This window comes from Aquila chrysaetos, chromosome 9 (assembly GCF_900496995.4).
Source record: "Aquila chrysaetos chrysaetos chromosome 9, bAquChr1.4, whole genome shotgun sequence".
Lineage (NCBI taxonomy): Eukaryota > Metazoa > Chordata > Aves > Accipitriformes > Accipitridae > Aquila > Aquila chrysaetos.
In genome coordinates this window covers 29,631,997-29,649,161 of record NC_044012.1, presented here as the reverse complement: position 1 = coordinate 29,649,161, position 17,165 = coordinate 29,631,997, and the positions used below count along the sequence as shown (strand labels likewise).

General features: G+C 39.9%; 1 protein-coding gene across 3 annotated transcripts in view; it reads left to right on the top strand.

Moving 5' to 3' along the window:
* GRK3 (G protein-coupled receptor kinase 3) overlaps positions 1 to 17,165 on the top strand; it is a 78,666-nt gene that overhangs the window by 31,585 nt on the left and 29,916 nt on the right. For all 3 annotated transcript variants that reach the window (XM_030025098.2, XM_030025095.2, XM_041126067.1), the window contains exons 3-8: positions 6,831 to 6,904; positions 11,961 to 12,062; positions 13,026 to 13,100; positions 14,638 to 14,699; positions 15,812 to 15,863; positions 16,512 to 16,603. In XM_030025098.2, coding sequence (XP_029880958.1) covers positions 6,831 to 6,904; positions 11,961 to 12,062; positions 13,026 to 13,100; positions 14,638 to 14,699; positions 15,812 to 15,863; positions 16,512 to 16,603 — 457 coding nt within the window. The remainder of the gene's footprint in view (positions 1 to 6,830; positions 6,905 to 11,960; positions 12,063 to 13,025; positions 13,101 to 14,637; positions 14,700 to 15,811; positions 15,864 to 16,511; positions 16,604 to 17,165) is intronic.

The following is a 17,165-nucleotide window of genomic DNA, read 5'->3' as shown; positions in this document are numbered from 1 at the left end:
GGTGAGCATTGGCAGAGCCGTCCCAGCCGAGTGTGGCTCAACGCCTGCCGAACCCGCTGTTGGGGCAATGCATCCTGCTTTAGTAACACTAGTAGCAGGGCAGGAAGATTACAAGTAACTAACTGTAAAATGAGAAGGCAGCTTCAATCCCTGCAAGTGGAGAGGGCAACATTTCTTTATTAAAACTGTAAGAGAAGGGTTCGACACTGCAGGTTTTATTTCTTTTTTTAAAAAGACTCTGCTAACAAGCAGGTGGCTTTTAAATATGCTGTGTCTTGGCAAAGCAGTGCCCGGTTCAATAGCGCGGTGCAATCCTGTTTTGGGGGGGCTTCAGGTGGACCCTTGCTTGTGCCAGGGTGGGTACAGCCCAAGGGCATTGCTCTTGCTGCAGAGCCCAGGGTGGTTGCTAAGAAGCGCTGGGCTTGCATCAAACCAAGGCAACTGGAGAGATGTGAATTCAGAATTTCATAGATGGAGTGTGTTAAATGGATGAACGTGCCAGCTGGGATAGCCTGGGAAGAGCTGCAGGCTCGTGGGGGAGAGGCACCTAGCCATGGGTACCCGCCAGCCATTTGGTGGGAGAAGGGTGGTGTGGGCAGCATGGAAACCTTGTGTGGAAGTGAGAAGTGGTGTGGAAGGCTTGCTTTGGAGTAATAAAATAGTATACTCCATAATCAGCTTGAAACACGGTGGCAGTGGCCAGGGCAGGTTTGGCAGAAGTGTGTAGGCTGGTCACCAGCTGCGTTTCTGTTCTCTGCCTGAGCCTGGCCGTAAGAAGTGCTGAATTCAGGAAACAAAAAGCAGGCCTTATTAATTCAGGGGTGGGGTGAGGGGTTGCCGTTGACTTAAGAGTCAGGATTTCGTGCAAAATTTCTGAAATCATATTAGAAAAATGTAATTATTTGAAATAAATATTGAAGTAAAAATTACGTTCTGTTTTAAAAGAGATGGGTTAGCTTAATTCCTCTCCTTGTCCCCTCCAAGCTTGTGAAACGGACCTTGTCTGGTTGGGGATGAGCTCTGGGAATGGCTGGATTACTCGAGCAGGTGCAGGCTTTCTCGCCCGAGACCCCTGGTACTCGGCTGCTCTCCGCATCTCCCCATCCATACCTCGTTGTGAGTATCCAGTTAAGACTGAGCTGCAAACCTCAAGGGTCTTCTTTATCCCTCCTTGAAAGACATTTTGTCTTGGTAATTAGAGTTAGTGCAATTAATGGCATTTGGCAAAATTAGCTGTACAGAATTGTCCATAAAAAGATAATGGGAAAAAATGATTGTCTAGAGACTGGGAAGGAAGAGGCTTGGAGTTAGGTGCTATCTTGCACTCACATATGTGTATTGACACCATCCGTCACTTTGGTGTTACCAGAAAAAGCTTTTAAAAAATATTTTTCTTTTCCCTTAACAACTAGTGATCTGATTGTTGCAGAAATTACATAGTATAGAAGAAGAAATCTTTAAAGCAAAAGCTGTCAGCATCTTTATTTCATAAATAATTGCTGGTTCCTTTTATCTGTTACTTAACGCTATCATTTTTTTAATTCCTGCTTTCTGTCCTTGGTCTTATTTTTCGGTATGTAGTTAACTGCTTATTGTGCTTTTCGTCAGTTCTCCTTGAACTTCTTGAGACTACTGTCACTTATTCAATGCTGCATCTGTCAGTTAGTTTTGCTGTTATCTGAGAGCTACAGTGTCTGGCTAATAATTTTTCACTCTAAGAACATCAGTAAAAGGGGAGATTTCCTTTATGCTGCAGTGGAAGTGCAGAATCCATTGATACAATGGGAGGTCGAAACAGAAACACTTCCAGTATGGAGAACATTAAGCTCTAATTGGATTCGTTTGAATTCAGGACAGTGGAAAGATTTCAAGTGGGCTGATACCTGGGGACGTGGATTGCATGGTCAGGCAAGCTACAAATGCAAGATGAGGGAGGGGTAGTATGTTTACATTTGCAGTTGTGCTGTAAAAGAGCTAATGGTTTAAGGCCAATCATTCAAAAAAAAAAAAAAAGATAAAAATCAGGGAATAGGACTTCTTAAATGAAGAATTTACCCACAAAATCTTTTGAATTTTTCTTGATACTTAGGAGTTTTAGATCCTTTCGAGCAATACTCTTGACTGGGTAGTAGAGCTTCTGATTCTGTTTTCCTCCACTGTAAATCTTTAGTGAAGTAATTACAAGTCGCTAAAACCCACTCTCATCACTTGGCAATCTGTTTTTGTTTCTTGGCTTCCCCAAAGATTTTTCCGTAACATCTCTGTCCTCCAGGCTCTGCCAGAGTCTGTTACAGTCCCCAGATCCTTCTTCACTCTTTGTCCCTAACCATCAGCCTCTAATCGATCATCCCTGGAAATAAAGCTTTCCTGCAGGCCTCCCCTCTTCCTGGCATGGTGGCAACTATTCACCTCCTCCAGCCGCTTCCCAGCGCAGCTGTGGGACACAGCCGATCTTCAGCCAGCCGACATCGAACCTGCGCAGAGGACCAGCTCTCTGTCCAGGCAGGGCGAGGAGGGATGCATTTTGCTGCCTGTCTGACATTACTGTCCTTTTGACAGAGAAAATGCCTGAGTTGGCACCCTTTCTCCCTGTTTTCATGAGACAGGTGAAAAGAAAGACCCTCATTAATCGTGAGATTATCAATTAATTAAAAAGAACTCCATCACTCAGCTTATCCTTCCCCAGATACAGCCTGCTGAAGAAAAAGGTTGTGCGGACACCCACAAATTTTTCTCTGATGTCTGTGTTGCTAATTTTAAGAGCAGCACTCCGGGTTGCCAGATGCTAGCCAAGCATTAGGACGTACTTAAAAACTCTGACAGAATCTGATTCTTGTCACTCACTTGTAAAATGTCATAGTCAGGAGGAAGTTCATCTCCTGGACGCAGGGAGAGTGCGACAGTACCTGGACCCCTTCACTGGAGGCTGCTGGCCCAGCTCCCGTGCAGGACGAGCAATTGCTTTGTTCATTGCCACCGCAGAAGCAGTAATGAATTCTACAGCTGGCTATTCACTTTCAGTTCTAGAGTATTTTTCCAGTGCTGAAGCCACCAGACAGTATTTCAGTGACCGGTGCAGGCACTGTCCCATAGTGGTTACAAATGTATTCCTGAAGGTATTCAAAATACATAGGTTCTGCTTGTAAGGTATGGATCTATACTAACAGTCACATGGAAAACTTGTAGGATGAAATAGCCCAGTACTTATTTGCAGAGCAGTGCAATGTGTCTAGCGTTCTGAACTGTTGCTTGGAAAGCGTATGGTACATAATCCTTCTTATGGTTTGGTTAGAGCATATCTTTTAAAAAATAATACTAGAACCCTTTCTGTCAAGGGAAGTTGGTCCATGTGAAATCCTGGGTTTTTTGATGACTATATAAGCTGCATGTGTGTATGCAGTATATCTTAATATATGTACGTAAATGCTCCCAGTCCATAGGTTCTTCAAAGGGAAGTTGAAATACCTATTTTTATTTCAACGTAACTGGTATCAAACAGCGTTTCTTAACAGGGAATGTATTTTTTTTCTTCTGAAAAGACAAAGGTGAACAGTTGATGAAAGCTGATGCTTTAATTTATGTGTTAAACAGACCCCAAGTGTTAGAATAATATTCTTCTTGGATGCTACTGAACCTTTTCAAGTGTATTTTTTTCCCCTCTTGCAACTTGTAAAAATTACAACAAAAAAGAGTTCTTAACCATTTTTCTGGCTACGAGAGAATTTCCATGTAACCTCCTGCTGTAACAAAGACGGCCATGCCTAGGGCGAGGAGCGGGACCAGCTCTGGTGCCCACTGCCCACCCGCTGGGGCTGAGGGGATGCCCCGTCTCCCACCATCCTCTCCCCACCACCCTGCCGCGCTTCAGGGTGCTGCAGAGCTGGAAGAACCACCGTACGGTTTTGTCTACAACAGGCTTGCAGATATCTTGGGTGTCCCACTAGTGAATAATTACAACGTTGGTAACTTCATGGAGAAGAGACATTTCGTGCTGTAATTTATTTTACTGCAGTCTTTTTTAATAGTTGTTTTTTTTTTTTATCGTACACTTTAAAATGCTACTGTAATAATTCTACTCATCTTCACTGGAACCTGACTAACAGCATTTCCTCAGTATTAGTTCATATGGCTGTAACTTATTATGACTATATTAACCATCTCTAAAAGTTTCTGACTTCTTGTTTTGGATGTCTCTAGTTTTTTGCATAGCGATGCAGTTTAAAAGAGAGACTTGGTGAGAAGTGGGCTGTATAACGCAGGCAGCATAAGCCTGCTATTGTTCCTTGTTCTCTGGTCTTGTGAACCTTTTCTTTCTCTGCGATAATTAAATTAAAAAGTTTGGAAAATATTAAACAGGGCTAAAATGTTTGGCATGGCATTGTTGAAAATTTGTGTTGGTATATTTTCACACTCCTCCCACAGTTGTCTTTGTGGTGGGGTTTTTTTTTGTTGTTGTTTGTGGATTTTTTTGGTAAAGAGCCAGTAGCTGGGACCACGCCAGGGATTTTTCTTTCACTGCATTCATTGCTGTTTGTGCCACTCTTCAGTCTCTTAATTACATGACTGTAATCTCCTTTGGTTCATTGTCCAAATAAAAGTTCAGTCAATTCAGCATTATTTTGCTCGGTGGTGCTGCTTTTTCAATCATGTGTAAAATAAGAGTTAATGAATTAGGTTCAGGTCCATAAGTGGCAGATTTTGTTCTCAAAACTGGGTTTGTGCCACGTTTACTGCTCAGGCAGTAAATACAAGAGAACGTGTGCTCTCCAGAGGTGCAGTTTGTCAGCGACTTTGGGTGGTTTTGGCTGGGTTTTGGCAGCAGTGGGGACAGTTTGTGACTTGCTTGGGGTGCCTGCTTGGAGAGAGCACTCGTGTCCCTTGCTGTGACAGGGTGACTCTTGGTTCGATGGCTGGCTGGGAACTCTGTCCTTCGTATGTGGCATGGGGATCACAGGAGCTGCTCCGGTGCTTTGCTCCTGTCTCCTCTGCAATAAGGGAGGACAACTTATTAAGAATATTTCCAGTAAAATAGGAACTAAGACAAGCCCTTAAAAAAAAGAGAAAGACAAAAAGCACTCTAATTGCAGATTGCTTTTAAGGAATAGAAAACTTGGGGTTGGTTTCTTTGTTTGTTTTCAAAAAAGCACATTTGTTTATAAAATATTTCAAGAATGATTCTTTTTGTTGAGAATAATTAGAAATTAGAAAATTAGAAATTAGATTTCTGTCCTTATTTAGCAAACAAAACCCAGTTTCTGTAATCTTCAAAATATCATCCTAATCAGCTAAATGAGTCAAGCAAAGTATAGGAGTTGTGTGGTCAATCTCTTTTCTGGTATTCTGACTGTGAGCAAATAAATCCAGGGCACCCCAGGAAAACAAGCTCTTCCAATAGGAATTTTAGCTTGGAATCCAGATAGAGCTAGGGGGGCTACCAAGAAGCTGATAAGTGTTTTCATTATATAGAAATTAAAGCTTTTGTTTGCCTAATTAGCATTGCTTTGTCCACTGCGACTAATGGTTTTGCTTCTGAATAGTTGGTGGGGTTTTTTTCCTTATTTAGGTCTTTGATAAAATTAGATGATAGTGAGTTGAAAGGACATGTTCATAACTGACAGTTAAATGCTCTCCTGTACACACTACAAAGAAATTACTATGCGGCACATGAAGTGGGTTTTGCATCTTTTTTTTAAAGATAGTATACTCTGGAAAACGTGAGATGTCGTAGGTGGTTGTATTATTTCTTAGTTGAGCACACAGTGATGTGCTACTTTTTTTGGTAGTATAATTTTGCTGTAAGTTCAAATTACAACTACATTTTAGTTAAAGTTAAAAAAAAGAGGTCTTTTATATATATGTATATATATATTTTTTTTTTAAGTTGAAAAGGGGTGGTTTATATCTTGATGTGCTGCCCTGTTGGGAGAGGAGTCGAGCAGGGGAGCAGGATGGAGTGGGACCCAGGCAGCGCCAGCCCTCGGGTTAGCTGCTCTGCCTTCTCTTGCTGGCTTTGTTATTTTGGTTTACACTTTTGTGGTCTTACCTCCAAAAGTTGGGTGGGATTTCAGTAAGTATGCAGTAACTCTAAATAAGGAAAGGTATTGCCTGCTGCAAGGAACTGAAATCAGGTTCATTTACAGCTCTAAGGGGCTTGCAGGTAACCCAGACAATCAGCTGGGACAACAGATACCCATGTAAAGTACAAGGGTAGCAGGTACCAGCTCAGGTGGATTTAAAGACAGTACTTCCATGAGATGAAGCTTGTAACGATGTGTTAAAACGCTTATAATGGAAAATACTCCTCAGCAGGCTGCAGAGGTCATGCCTTAAATTACTTGTAAAGGAACTGTAAAGATCCTGATGTAATTTACTGTGCTATAAAACTTCTTGGAGGTAACATTAAACAGTATATCTAAAATTGGAATGCAGAAGAGGTTGCTTTTTATCGACAAGAAGTAGGTAAATCTATTTCAAGAAAGCAAAATGTGTGAATAGTATCTAGTTTTTACTCTGAAAAAAGAAACAAAATCTGATCCGTGAAGAGGAATGGGATATTTCGGTGTGTTATGTAAACATCTCATAAAATTCTCAGCAGGTAGAAATTGGAATATGCTTAATATACCTATGGGAGGTGAGTGAGGTTTATGATCCTTTTCTGTTCAGAATGCTGTAGAGCCACTTGATAATGAGTATTGCTAAGCCTTGGCAATTAGGGATACTTACACAGGTATGTGCAATCCATGATGTTACCCAAGTGGTTTTGTATCCCTTTTTATCATAGTAATGATACTTTTTTTCTGATTTTTTTTTTTTTTTTTTTTACTTTCCAGGATTTTTGCTTTTTAAAGACTATTGCATGAATGAGATTGATGAAGCTGTCCCTCAACTGAAGTTTTATGAAGAGGTAAGCAGCCATTGATGGAGTTTAGGGACTGTGTGGGGGAGTGAGGCTGAGGAAGGCTGTCCCTCTAGTTCTCAGGCAGGGGATGCTAAGAGGGAAGGAAAGGTGTGCAAGGGTGCATGTTGTTCTGAGTCATTACAACTTCGTAGTGGAATGGTTGGTTCATAAGAGACAATATTTTATATAGTAACGATTGCATCTCAAAGGGACAATACTATAGTTTTAAACAAGTTCAAAAGACTTTTAAAAATAGCAATGTAACTCTTTAATCAAGTTGGTAATTTGGTACAGTGCTCTCATAGCATATTTTATGAGAGTAGAATAGGTGATTTTTTTGCCCTCTTACTGAGCAAATACTTCAGATTTAGAAAATGGAATATTTGCAGGAAAAACCTACTTAGCTCAACTTCTAACAGTGGTTTTATTTGCATATACTAAAACTGTGTCTTTTTATTAAACATAAGGTAACAAAGTATTTTAAAAGCTACTGTTACAGTTTTTGTCCTTCAAGAGTTAAGTATGTTTAGTTTTAAGGCATAATGTGTTGAAAACAAAGCAATGGCAGAAAGTTACCTGAGCAGCCACTTTTAACCAAATGTTCATTCACCGTATTCATGTGGAAAATACTGAGAGAATGATGGAAAGGGGAAGAATACTAATAGAGATGAAAATAGATTTAGGTTTATTAATATTTTCTATCATAAGGCACACTCTTTGACTATGGTTCATTTGAAATACTCATATGAAATGAGCTGGAATTAGGTTCATCTCAGTGTCTACTTGTTAAATACCTCTGATTCCTGAAGTTAAACCAGGTATATTCTTGAGAAATGGGATAAGCTTTTGATCTTCACTTGTGAAGATGATGATAAATCTTAGTTCTGCTACAAAATAGAGATGAAGTTAAAGAAGTAACATTTGCCTGCTCTCAGTGGAACTACAACAGTGGATTCCTTCTTTCAAAAAGACCTGAAAGCAAAACCAGTGCTTTATTATTATTATAGCTGACGTGGGACATGGATTCATATCTATTGCCCGTAGCGAAGATTTTCCTTAAAGGCAGAAGGGCTAAAATAAGCCAGTTTGTCTTATAGTGTCCCAAAAAGCAAAAGCAGAAAACCGAGCGTGGTTCTCTGATGCAGCTTGCTTGTTTGTCCCGGGCATGGCTGGCAGCTGGTGCTGTGGGACTCACAGCCAGCTCTGGCTCGGCTCCATGTCACCCACTGGAGAAGGCGGCATCTCTGGTCCTCTGCATCCCTCGCCTCCCTCCCTGAAGCTTTCCCTGTGCCCTCCGTGCTTCAGTGAGATGCCCAAACACTGCACCTTCAGTCCTGGGCACCTCCTGCTCTGTACACCCACTCAGGCAGAGAACGATGCCGTGTTGTCTGTAGCTGATTTTGAGCAGCTGCCTGGGCTTGTAGAAAAGGAGGTGCAACTGAAGTTACCGGTCTTTGGATCACACTCTCAAATGCTTCGTGCCTTTCTCTAACATCCTTTTACCTGGAGAAGAGACAACAGAGTACAGCTGTCTGTGGCACTGCCCGAGGGATGTAAGGACAGCGGAGGCTGGTGCTAGCCTCGGGGATTTCTTGGGAGTCACTGTGGCAGGGTTGCAGAAAAGCCCTGTCGCGTGCTGCCGCTGGGTAAGAGGATCCTCTGGAGAGGGATGCGAGAGGTGGCTTTAGATCAATAACATCAGCTGTACTCCATTGTCATGAGGTAATCAACAAAGAAAGTAAAGGACATCGTGCCCAAGGCAGGCATGCATCCAGAAGGATGAGTATTTCAGAAGAGCGTGGATGGAGCACACCGTGTCCTTCCACAGCCCTCCTTTGTCAGCACTTCTGCAAGGACCGCTCAGGAAACTCGATGAGTCTTATTGCTCCATTCATTCCTTGTTATATTTGTGACACTCTAAATATAAAACTGTAGTTAATCCTATCATAGGTGCTGGCTTCAGTTAAAACATGCACACGTGCTTTTAAAATGCAGCCTGTATTGCTCAGTATTAATTAGAAATGCAGCCTGAGATAACCTTTTGTCTGGGTTACTCTTAAGCTGCTGATTTAAAATTTTTCTTGCTAGTGGGCTAACAGCACAAAATAGGCTAAGCTGGTTATCACTTTGGAGATAAATCCTTAGCCATATACAGTTCCCCCACCCAAATTAGATACTCACTGTCAATAAAGAAGAATCTTTTTCTATCATTTCCATCTTCTTATATACTGAAGACATCACTGTCGTAAGTAATCAAAAAGGCATGCTGTAACAGATTGTTTAGGAAGATATTTTTAGCTGCCTCTTTATCTCTGAAACAATTCGAAATTGTATTTTTAGGTTATTAGCAAAGTGTTGCCTAAAAAAAATTTAAATGCTTTGTCATGTACTTTTTGAAAAATCCCATTAAAGATATTTAAAGAGAGGTTCTTTGTGTTTTCTTCTGTGACATACCGGATTCAGAAGCTTTTCTTTTTTTTATGTATTTGATTTACTTACTGCATTTATTACATGTAGAATAATTTGAGTACATTGCTACATTAAAAGTCGCTTGATGTAGAAGGGCTCCATACTCCAGGGATTTCATATTACTGCAGCTTAAGTCACGATCAAGCATTTAACTGGATGAGTGATTCATCCAGATCAGTTTCAAAAAAAAAAAAAAAAAGAAAAAAAAAAGAAAAAGAACTTCTAGGTGCTTGAAAACTAATGCATTCTGATTTCAATCTTTGAAAAGATACTTTGTCAGACACTTTTCTTGAGGTGAGCTGAATTTTGCCAGGCAAGCGTTGAAATACGTGATGACATAGTCCGTTATCTCTGGGTCACGAGCAATACTGCGGAAACTGCTGCTAGCAGAGATGGGTAATGTTTATAAATGGTGACACTCTTAGCTCTGCTTATCGCTGTATTTTTTTGGCTTGGTACAGTAAAGTTCTATTTAATAAACACGTAAAATTAGCTTGTGAGTCTGTCAAGCATGCATGTTAAATGTGATCATAGTAGAGATGTCTCAGCACATCACCTGTGTGATGAGAGGCGTCAGGCAGCGTGTTCGGGAGGGTGTTCTCCTGCTGTGGGGGGGGGAGCAGGCTGAGCCCCCCCGGAATATATCGCCAATGGGGACTTTTGTCACCTGCTGTCCTTTTCTCCAAACCTTTACAAAACGAAAGTACTTTGGTTAAAGAGCCCACTGTAGAGGCAGGTGGGAGGGACGCTGACCTGGTGCCAGCGTGGCTGGGGGGGGGCTGTTCCAAGACACCCCTCGGCTCTGAGTGTGGAGTTAGGTGGTTTAAAAAAACAAATACTGAAGGGCAGGAGGTTGCATTCAAGTAAGGCAATATGATATGCAACAGGCTTTCTCCTGTACTTCTAATTATTTTGTGGCATTGCATTAATTAAAAAATGTTTCTTTGGCAAAGATGTTTTGAATCATTTTAATTATAAATTGGTACCAAGGGGGAAGTAGTCACAGATGGCAAATTGTGGTGGAACTGTTGCCTTATCATAGTCAGCAAACAAGAGGACTACAGCTAGAAAAACACCGAGTTTAATTACGGTGTTCCACCTTCAAAGATAGATTGGTCTGGGTTTGTCATGTGGAGACCTGCTGAAGAGCTGGGAAGTACAGCTCATCCTGTAAAAGGAGCAGCCTCTGAATGAAGAAAAAAAAAAATTATATTGTGGAATAGAGGCAAAACACATGTTTTTAAAACCTTTGCTTTTAAAAGTCCTCAAGAATGTGCTTTCTGTTAGCCCCAGTGCTGCTCTTGCTGTGAAAGCGTGGCTGGCAGGAACAGTGGAGCCCTGCTTTTTGTCCCTGGGGTCCCAGCCAGTGTGTTCTCCTGCCTCAGAAGGAGATGCTCTGGTACATCGTTTGTGCAGGGTTTATTCTGTAGGCTGAAAGTACAGACAGCCCTGAGATGGCCTGTTCCTTCTCAAGCAGGCACCAAGTGAAATGCAGGTGGGTCTTATTCTGCTTTGGTTTTCTTGAGTCAGTGTAGGGGTCTGGAGCAAGTCAGCACACTGACATTTATTTAGATCCTGGGACCTCACAGGCTGATGCTGGAAACGTCCAGCAAGTCAGAGCTGAGTCTTCTCCCTAAAGATCTTGTATGGGTATTTTACATTCTGTCCGTCCTGGAAGAACTCTTTCTCTAAATACACTCCAAAGGACCCTTGGACTTGGTGAGGTTTTTTTTTTTTTCTGGAACTGATTTTCTGGTTTTGTTCCATAAATAAACGGTATGGGATTGCTGTTGCTTCACCTGGAACACGCTGACCTCCTATATCACACCTGAAGAAATTTGATATATTTTGTGAAACTGTTCAAATTCAACATTTAGCTGAACCATGTGAACATTTTGAAATGTGCTTTACATTCTTGCTTGGACGTCTGTACTTATGTGCTGTAATCGCCCTGGCGCAGAAGGCTTGGGCGCTGTGCTGGCAGCCGAGGGCTGGCACTCGGTGATGCTTGTGCTGCCTGTATAATATTACAACTCTTCTGCTAGCCCCGGGAGCTTGGAAAAGGGCATGTGTCGGTGTGCTGTGGATAGTCCAGAGCATCGAGTGAAATAATCTGAGAAGAGGTCAATGCTCTTGAGTGTTAGAGGAGCGAGGTCAGTGCTCTCCATCTGTGAGCTGAGCAGAGGGGAAGAAAACCTTCAGAAACGTCGCTGTGCACGTTTGCTCATCTCGCTCTCTTTGCAATGGTCCTGTCCTCTCACACAGTTAGCTTCTGCCTGCCCCTGCACAGGTTCATGCTCTGGCAAATGGTAGCTGGAAAACATGCTGCTTCAGCTTAGTCCTTTTCAGACTTTAGAAAACAAAGCTTTGTAGCAATTTTAAGGAAATCGGTTTCCTTGCATAAAAATTCTAAGACAGGAGGGAAATCTAAGGTCAGCTGTAACTGTGGTCTTGCAGGTGTTTTTTCTTTAAGTCTTAATTAAGAAAATAATAAAGTAAAATAAAACTTCAGCCAAAGTCTTGTTTTTACCAAATGAGTGAAAAATCTTTAGAAATGTGCTCATCTAATGGATCCTTCTCTCTTGCATTGCAGATAAAAGAATACGAGAAACTAGATTCTGAGGATGAGCGTCTGACCCGAAGTCGGCAGATTTATGACACGTACATAATGAAGGAGCTCCTGTCCTGTTCACATGTGTGTATCATCCAAATTCTATGCTGCTCTTTACCTTAACTTGAGTAGCTTGACAGCAGTGATAATTCAAAATAACTGCTATTTCATTCAGAGAACAATTAAGACTATTGCTGAAGGAATTGTTACTACAAATACTTGTAGTGCTGTGGTTTGAAGTCCATGGGAGCGGGTTTGGCTGAATTCAGCATGAGTGCAGTTTGTGTGCATATATACATGCACACATATACCTACATTAACCAGCCCCCCCAACCCAGCAACAACCCTGCCCCCAAAAACTCAAAGAAATGTGAGCTGCCAGGGGCTCTGTGGGATAATTTGGATGTTGAACTTTGGTGTCTCTGAAAGCTCAGAGTAAAGATTGAGATTTTTTCTAAAACTGATCACACAAGAATTTTTTAATTATTATTATTTGTTTGGTTGTAAAGCAGTCTTTCACACTGTACTAGAGACAATACACTTTTTAGCTGCAGTATGTTAAGTTAAAGGCGTGAAGTTTTGGCCCATTGATCTGTATTTAACAGTTTCATTTGCTCTTATTTTAAAGAAGAATTTGCAGTGTGTCTTACCCTAGTGGTGTGGTTCTTTGGATGAAGGGTTTAAGCAATTTTTTGTTAAGCATGCATTATTGGCTCTGTAGTGGTAAGAAGTCCATGTCTACTTCTCTGGAGCTGTCCCTGTATGTGGGATTTTTCATGAATTTGTTAAAGGAGCATCATCTAGCCCTTTTATCTTCACCTTTCTCCTCCTCATCTTCCCCTCTCTGCCTTCCCGCTTCAGAATAATTGTTTTACTGTATCATTCTGGATGTTTCACAGTAATACACTTTAGGGGAAGCCATATTGCATTCATTCTGAGGTATGTGTATTTTTCATATGGTTAAATGAACAACAGTGCTGTAGACCTTAAATGAAAGTTCTTACATTTCCAACTGTTTGAAATCTTTTTCTTTTTTTTTTTCAAAAGCCTTTCTCAAAACAAGCTGTAGATCATGTACAAACACATTTAGCCAAGAAACAAGTACCAGCCAGCCTTTTTCAGGTGAGGTTAAGACAGTCTGAATGTTCAAGTTTTCTTCACTTATTTGACAGTAAGTGACTTTGTACATATTATTTAAGGAGACAGAATAAAATGGTACTGGTACATATTCTCCACTGTAATAGTGATACTAGAATGCTCTTCTAAGTCAAATAACAATTACAAATTAGTATTCTTATTTAAAATGTTTTAAAGCATATTTATGAAAGCAAACTATACCATGGTATATGAACAGAATAGTTTTTAAATTTATGTAATTTTAAGCCATGAAATGATTTAGAGTAAATCACTGTACATCAGGAAGATACACATCCTGTCAGGATAAACCAGATTGCATAGTGGGGAAATTGCCTTGATGTTTCAATAATGTGAAATCTTCGAAAACATGTTTCCTTTTTCTTTAATTTTAACATATATTAATTCCTAGTTGTTGATGGTGTGGAATTAAGCATTTGTACCATTTCACATATTTTTGTGTCTCTCCACAAGACAAAATCCAATTAAAAGTTACCTGTCCAAACAGGAGTTTCTGCACCATTAAAATAGTGGTGCTTTTTTTAAACCTTCTAAAATTCTGAATTATTAAAAGAAAGTATAGGATTTGCCTATCCTCCATTTGAATATAAAAATAAATGGTATCCTGGCTCATTTGCACAATGGTACATCTTTTGTGTTGTTATTTACTTTAGAAAATAAAGAGATGAGAAGTGAAATATTTATTGTATTGTTACAGCTCTAATATACGTTGATACAAGACAAGAAATTCAGATCTATTGTAACTTTTATAGCTAGGTGCATTAAACCAGTCTGGTTTTGCACATAATGAACCTCATCAATCATGGGAGTGTTTGTATGCTTAAATTTCTTTGATGTAAATCTTATGTATTTTTATATATTGCAAAAATGTGAAGATTGCCCCTGCTTGATTTTTCTTACTGCTCAGTGAACTGTTTTTAATGTTGCAATTAGGTGAACTGACAAACTGATAACCACATTGCTTGAGTTATATCTCACCACTAATTGGCTTGGGATTTGAGATCGCTGCGTGCCATCACACATCAAGAGAAAGTATTTCTCTAGAAAAAGTCACTGGTGAATTGAAGGTGCTGTTTTCTTACTAAGGACAGAGGGGAGAGAAGCACCAAAAAGATGAAGCGTGGCAGCAGCTCTGGGAAGTACAGGCTCCACAGGAGTGACCATTTATTCTGTTTAAATATATTTGAAAAAAGAACTGTACTGTGATTGTTTTGCCAAACTTGCTGTCCATAGACAGGTGCTTTACACAGGTTTTGTATAGCCCCCCCAAGGGAAACATTTAAGGTTTTCTAGCTTATGAAAATATTTTATGTTTGTCTTCAGGGCACCTGCTCAGGTTCCGAAACCTAAATGAAGCTTAAATGTTTCATTGAGCATTCTTCAAGGAAAACACAGTAAATGCTGTTATTATATAGGGCCAACGTGAGTTATATGTAATCAGTAGTATTGGATAATCAGTTTATTGTATGCTTAAATACTAATTGTGTTTCTTAACCCTTTTTAGCCATATATAGAAGAAATTTGTGATAGTCTCCGAGGGAAAATATTTCAAAAATTTATGGAAAGGTATGAACATGACATATTATCTGAACTTTCTACCTAATGTAGCAGGAAGCCAGGTCTCTTAAGTATTGCTGTAAAATAAGGCTGAAAATGTTTAGTAAGATTTGTTTAATTAATAGTGTATTGTCAGCAAGCTTCTGCAAATGACTAGCTTTGTTGTATATCATGATTAATGTCAGGATGTATGAGTGGAAGAGTTGTAAAGGTGATGGATTTTTCTGTTGCTCCGTGTAGCAGTAGTAACAGATTGCAGTTTGATCTTAAAAGTTTAAAAACGCAGAACTATGTTCTTGTGGGATGTTCTCATGAGTAACCATCTCTTGTGTGTGACTGAAAGACGCAGTCATTCTGGTTTGTATCTGGACACCTTGCAGTTAAGCAGAAAAGGTCTAGTAAAGAATACAAGGCATAGACCTATTCATAGCTAGTTCAGCTGAGCAGCCCTCTTAACCTTAGTGCAGCTGCTCTTACGTGTAGGGTCTGTGAAGTATGGCTCTCATCCAATGACAGCCAAATATACTGTGTAAAATGGTATGGTGGTGTTCTGCAGTCACACTGAAATAGTTGTAAAAATGCCTCCATAGAACTATCATTTCTTACTCTGAAAATAAACACTTAATGAGAAACTTTTTTTTTTTTGGCAACAGCTTGTGGTATTATTGATGTTTTTCCTATTTTAAGATAAAATGAATTTAAAATGTTCCTTGGAGTATATGGAGGTTCATTAGCATAAACCAGGCTGCCTCTGTTCTCTCATAATTATCTTTCTCTTTATGTAATTTAAATGTTTGTTAGTTCCAAACTTAGTTAGTTGTTTTTAAAAATGAAAAACCATCTGAAAGAGAGATGTGAGGACATACTGAGCACTTACAATTACAGGGATAAGGTTATCTGATATCTTTCTCTTGTAAGGATGTAAAATATTAAGTGTGCACTGCCTAGTAATTGTTTTTCTTGGCGGGGGTAAGATTACAGTTGTTTGAAAGGAAGGCTATCATTTACTAAATATCACAACACGCCCTAGCGCAAACTTTATTTTAAATATCAGAGTCTTGACATTTCCTATAATACTTTACACAGAAGTCTCAGACAACTTTTAAACTTTTTTTCTACAGTGACAAGTTTACTAGATTTTGTCAATGGAAAAACGTAGAACTAAATATTCATGTAAGTACTTACAAGTGTATTTATCTTGTCAAAGGCTGATACAGGAAAGAAAATGTTCAGTTTTGAATGCTGCTTCTGAAAAGGCCTTATTAAAGAGTACGGTGAATGTTACTGATCTGCTCTTCTTAGACATACAGTCCTAGTGATTCCTTTCTGGATGTCTCTTCTGTCCATCTTGAGTTAATAGCTTTTTGATTTTTGTAATAGCTGAAAGAAGCTGAACTGCCAGATTTGCTGCTCTTTAACAGCCCCAGACACCGTCTGTCTCTTTTTTTTTTTCCCACTACAGTTCTGACGTTGTCCCCAGCACCCCTTACCTCGGCCTCTGCTCTTGTCCCTCTGCACTGCTCTGTTACAATTTTGTCTGTAAAAATAGCCCTCCTCTCTGCCGACTGCATTATGAATGAGACTGTCAGTCTTTGGCAACAACAGTCTCATTCGTCTTGTTTGTACTTCAGACTGTAGTGCTTGCAAGTACGTTGAAATACAAACAGTAAGGGGCTCCTTTTTCCAAAACAATAAATGCTATATAGATTTACAGTAGTTAAGTATCTTAACACATTAATAGATTACTTAGATGTTTTTACAGTAAGTTTTTTAATGCTGAAAATGAAGTATGGTTTTGTTTTGTTTTTTTTACATTTACAGCTGACCATGAATGATTTTAGTGTACATAGAATAATAGGAAGAGGGGGATTTGGTGAAGTGTATGGTTGCAGAAAAGCAGACACTGGAAAAATGTGAGTATATACCCACTGTATTTTAGAGGTAACTGTAAACTCTGAACCAGTAGGGAAATCCTTCCAGTCATTTCTTACAAAATCACTGGAAAGCAGCATCACATTACTGTGTAGTTCTTTGTAATTAAATTTTATCCCAAGAGGTTCTGATTTCTGGATCATCTTTAAGCTTAGTTTGATATTTGATCCTGTTACGTGCCATGCAGTGGGGCTTCAGTCTAGCAGAGCTCTTAAGCACATCCTTCATTTAGATGGTCTTGTCAAAATTAATGGAAACTGCACATGTGTTTAAAATTAAGTTTGTGCTTAAACGATTTCCTGGATCAGAGCCTGACAGTGCTGAACAATGTTCTTGTGGAAACCGTGTTGATTGTGTGAGGTGTTACCTCTCATCTGCTGAAGGTTGCTGTTCTCGCAACAAAGCACATCACGTAGCTGGTGCTGACATAGGTTTGAAGGATGACATAGGAATATGACCTTAGTGCTGTTCAATCTGTAGGGTTGTGCCTGGGCGGATTCGGAATATGGTATTCCAGATCTGTGTAACTGCATACGTTTCTGC